The sequence below is a fragment of the Pinus tabuliformis genome, chromosome 4_2 (assembly GCF_031772625.1).
Source record: "Pinus tabuliformis cultivar Carrire ecotype Pingquan chromosome 4_2, CPIR1, whole genome shotgun sequence".
Taxonomy (NCBI): domain Eukaryota; kingdom Viridiplantae; phylum Streptophyta; class Pinopsida; order Pinales; family Pinaceae; genus Pinus; species Pinus tabuliformis.
In genome coordinates this window covers 392286457-392291470 of record NC_142304.1, presented here as the reverse complement: position 1 = coordinate 392291470, position 5014 = coordinate 392286457, and the positions used below count along the sequence as shown (strand labels likewise).

The 5014-nt window shown below is 31.5% G+C and overlaps 1 protein-coding gene across 1 annotated transcript; it reads left to right on the top strand.

Moving 5' to 3' along the window:
* The first annotated feature begins 230 nt into the window (after positions 1-230).
* Positions 231-4611, top strand: LOC149169608 (NAC domain-containing protein 18-like). Its single transcript, XM_089428747.1, has 3 exons — positions 231-475; positions 669-958; positions 4077-4611. Exons 1-3 carry the CDS (start codon positions 295-297, stop codon positions 4497-4499), a joined length of 894 nt encoding a protein of 297 aa, XP_089284873.1. The 5' UTR covers positions 231-294; the 3' UTR covers positions 4500-4611.
* Positions 4612-5014: the final 403 nt, after the last annotated feature.

Below are 5014 nucleotides of genomic sequence, written 5' to 3'. Positions count from 1 at the left end.
CTTTGTCCCTGCCCCTGCCGATGGATTCCTGTCCACATCTCTGAGCACGTACTCACGCCTTCTCCCTGTTGAATGTTTGCAAGCTTTCTTGGGCACCACGTTAATGTTAACGTCAGACCACGTGTCAATGCGTGAGAGAACTGGTGGGTGCCCTAGCTGCGAGTGCTTTGATTTGACAGGTTTGGCAGAATGCGAGGGCGGCAACCATAAAAGGAGACACACTCCTCTCCACCATTTCAAACACGTCTCTCCGATCGCTTGCTTGCTGTCTCAGCAAGCAATCAATCGTTGACGATGGAGGGAGTGGCATTCCAGCAGCAGGCGGTGCCAGAGCTGCTTGTAGGCTTCAGATTTCATCCCACCGATGAGGAACTCATCACCCATTACCTGGAGAAGAAGGTATCCTCCTCTCCTCTGCCTGCCCCAATTATTGCAGACATTGATCCCTACCAACACGACCCCTGGGATTTGCCCGGTGAGTTTTCATTCCTCCAAGTTCACTTGGGTATGCCTAGTATTTTTATTTTCTGTTACAGTCTGTCGTATACTTTCTCACTAGATTTTAGACTTCTGCGAACAATTTTTTTGTTGCAAATTGATTTCCGGATTTATCTAATCAACATTTCTAACCCAACCCACCAATGTGTTTCATGTGCGTTGTGTTTCAGCGAAAGCATTTTTCGGGGAGAACGAATGGTATTTCTTCAGTCAGAAGGACCGGGAATATCCCAGCGGAGCGCGGCCAAACAGAGCCGCCGGCTCTGGCTACTGGAAAGCCACAGGATCAGACATACCCATTGTTAGTATGTCGGGAAGCGCGTCGCCGAGAAAAGTGGGCGTGAAGAAATCGTTGGTGTTTTACAAAGGAAAGGCCGGTGAGGGTGTGATGACCAACTGGATCATGCACGAATACTGCCTCGCCCAAACCCTGTCAACCGAGAGAAAGGGATCTGTGCCCGTGAGAATTCTTCAAGCTGATATTTTCCCATATTAATACCTCCATTAATATTAATATTAAAGTATTAACTCATTTTCTTAATCCAAATTAATATTAGCATCTAGTATTCAATAATATTAATATTAAAATGTGGATTTTAAAAATATTCGAGGTCCAACAAACTATGCAATTCTTTCATCTAACTCTTCTATTATATTTCAAAGTATTCTCAAATTCCAAATAAGTTCAATGTCTCTTGCATAATCTAAAATAAATTTCCCATTTCCCATTTACAAGGTGGATTTTCTGTTTTAAGTTAGGGAAAATATAACTTAAAATACCGAGGTATTATGATTCTTTAATATCTTCTTTTGTGTTTTCTTTTCCAATTATAACTTTAAATATTTAGGTATCATGATTCTTTATCCAATACCCTTCTGTTTTTTCTTTTCCAAATCTAAATTCAATAATGGGTCTCAGTATTATAGTTATTTTATAAAACCATCTTGTTTTTTTCTATTCCATTTTTGTATTCTAATGATTTTGCTAAGATTTAACATTTTTTTTTATACAAAGTTTCATTATAAAGCATTCTTGCCTCGCCCTGCTATTTAATTTGGTTCTGTTTCAAATTATAAAGCCTTCTTTGCCCCACCTGTTATTTAATTTAGTCTTATAGAGTGGATGTGTAGTTATATAATTATGCTTACCCTTCTTAGATAGATAATAGAGAAGAGCTCAATCAAGATCAGGATCAAAATCAAGTTGTGTCAACCGGATCAACTACTAGAACAACTGGAACTGGAACTGATAGCTCTGTGGCTGGATCTACTGCATCTCGATAAGTAAATATTTGTTTTTATATTAGTATTCTTTTTGTTAAAATGATAATATAATAAGGTGTAATGTTATTTAATTTAATCTTATAGAGTAGATGTGTAGTTATATAATCATGCTTAAGTAAATATTTGTTTTTATATCAGTATTCTTTTTGTTAAAATGATCATATAATAAGGTGTAAAGGTGAATATTTTTTTCCTTAGAATAAGAAAGAGTACCTATCAGATATATCTATGATAAGATAGAGTGTATGTAGAGTATATAATTGCATGATATGATGAGCCTTAAAATTGTTTTTTTAATTTCATCTTATTTTGAAAATATAATTGCAATTTGGAGAATATTGATAAGCTTTAAAATTGTTTTTTGTAATTTCATTTTATTTTGAAAATACAATTTATAAATTTATTTAGACTAATGATGAAAATGAGTTTTTTTTTTAATTAATTCCATAATCTAACATTTTTTTTTAATTTATAAAAGACAATAAAAATATTTCTATTCTTGAATTTACAATTGTTTTCAGAAAATTTTTTTTTTTTATCAAATTTTAAAAAGTTCTAGAAATTATAAAATATTAATGAAGATTTCCAGAATATTTTAGAATCAACAATTTAATTAAAATGGTCTTTGAAGTTATTTTTTAATTTAGCTTACACTAGGTTGTCACAAAGTCTAGGGTATTCTAGAAATCTATAGGACATAAGTCCTTTTCAAAATATTTCAGATTGTATAATCACTTTAAAATGACAATTCCATAAATCTATAGGACATAAGTTATTTTTAAAATATTTCAAAATCTGTAATCACTTTAAAATGACAACAATTCCAATTCCATAAATCTATAGGACATAAGTCATTTTCAAAATATTTCAAAATGTGTAATCACTTTAAAATGATAACTCCAATTCCAAAAATCTATAGGACATAAGTCATTTTCAAAATATTTCAGAATGTGTAATCACTTTAAAATGACAATTCCACAAACCTATAGGACATAAGTCATTTTCAAAATATTTCAAAATGTTTAATCACTTTAAAATGACAATTCCTTCCATAATCAATGACAATTCCAATTCCATAATAAAAAAGGTGTGTTAATTTATAATTGTTTTCAGGATAATAAAAACTTTTTCATTTCTTAATTTATAATGGTTTCTGATATATATATATATATATTTTTTTTCATTTTTGTTTCACATTTTCAAATATTCTAGAAATTACAAACATTAGTGAAGATTTCCAAAATATTTTGAATATGCAATCCAAAGCTTTAAGACTGTGTTTTAATTAATGTACACTAAGTCATTGCAGAGTCTAAAATATTCTAGAAATCTACAAAAGAATGTCACTTCTAAATGAAAATTTTTAAGAATGGTGTGTAAGTCACTTCAGGACAATAAAAAGCTTTCCATTTTTTAATTTATAATTGTTTTCAGGACAATAAAAAGCTTTCCATTTTTTAATTTATAATTGTTTTTAGGATGATAAAAAGTTTTTCATTTTTGTTTCAAATTCTAGAAATTACAAAACATTAATAAAGATTTTTTATAATTGTTTTCAAGATAATAAAAAGTTTCTATTTTTGTTTCAAATAACAAATTCCAGAAATTACAAAACATTAATAAAGATTTCTTATAATTGTTTTCATAATAAAAAGTTTCTCATTTTTGTTTCAAATTCTAGAAATTACAGAACATTAATGAAAATTTCCAGAATATTTCTGAATCTGCAATTCTTTTAGAATGATCTTTAAAGCTATCTTTTAATTTAATATACACTAAAGAATATTTTAAAAATTTAAAAAATTAGCTAAGATTTTCAAAATATTTCAGAATGTACAACCACTTTAAAATGAATTTTAAAATAAAACGGCATTTAAAATCATTTTAAAACAAATCTATATTTAGAATATAATTTTAAGAATTTATATTTATTTTCAAATACATAAAAAACAAATTATAGAAAATACATGAGTAACAGATTTACAGAATATTTTAAAATCTACAATTTTTCTAAATCATTAGATATTCTGTTTTGGAAATTTAATTGGATAGCGTTTTTCTAGTCCGGAAATCTAATAAACATAAGTGACAAATTTCCAAAAATACTTCAAAACCTCAAAACCTGCCATTGACCTAAATGATTACAGATTTTAGAACATTTTGGAAATCTAACTGACCAATTTTCAAAACATTCCAAAATCCAGATAACCTTAAAAGTAAAAGTATTTCCGTTAACTTTAAAAGTAGACCTGTAAGTTTTGGGGCTAATTAATTTGCTCCCTCCTTTGTGTCAGTTGGACGATTGGGTTCTGTGCCGATTGTTTCAGCGACTGAATCATTCTCCCGGGATGCTCTCGTGCTCACAGCTGGATGTCCCGTCGCCATCAGCTACTGACGTGCAGCGCACCCGACAAAAACCAGCGATGCCAAAATTCAGTTCCTTTTCGAGGGTGCTTCTGAACGAGGGTCCATCTATGGAGAACTTACCGAGCCATGCCACGTCAGATGCCAACAACGCAGCCGTGTCCTCTGTGGAGTCCACATCCTCGCTGCAGGTAGTTCCCCACCCGCCAAATTCATCGGAGAGCGGCAGCGACTCGTCAATGAATTGCTCTACGCACAGCCTACAGGAAACATCTGCTCGTCGAATAAATATTTTTGACATTTTTCTGATAAAAATCCGTCGGGAACAGAGGGGAAGCAATTCTAGTCTTTGAGAACTGTGATTTTAAGGGTTGCAACTAATTTTATGTACGGATGATTTACCTGGTTTGTTTAACCATTTTCAAGGTGGTAATTGTTGTCCCAGGTGGTTGGGACGGTGCAACATTGCCTTCCCCATCCGTGTTCGAAACACGCATTTATATGTCGGGTTGCTGTACGCAACGATTGTATAGATTTACTGAGTTGTTGTCAGTTGACGCAACATATGTACGAATCACGTTGTAATATAATTGTATTATGATATAATATAAAGCTTCTTCATTAGGAATTTCCCCTCTGAAAAAAACCTATAAATGAGAAAAATTGAATTATAGCTGTCACTCTCTTGCTAACTCAATGATAGTTCTGCTTATAATTTGAAGTAATATTATAATATCTTTTTTTTCCTACTATTTAATTTAGTCTAAAATAGTAGACGTCTAGGCATAATTATGCTTAAAAGAAGTAAACATTTGTTTTTATAGTAGTAAAAGACGATGATATAATCTTGTAGAGGTAAATATATGTT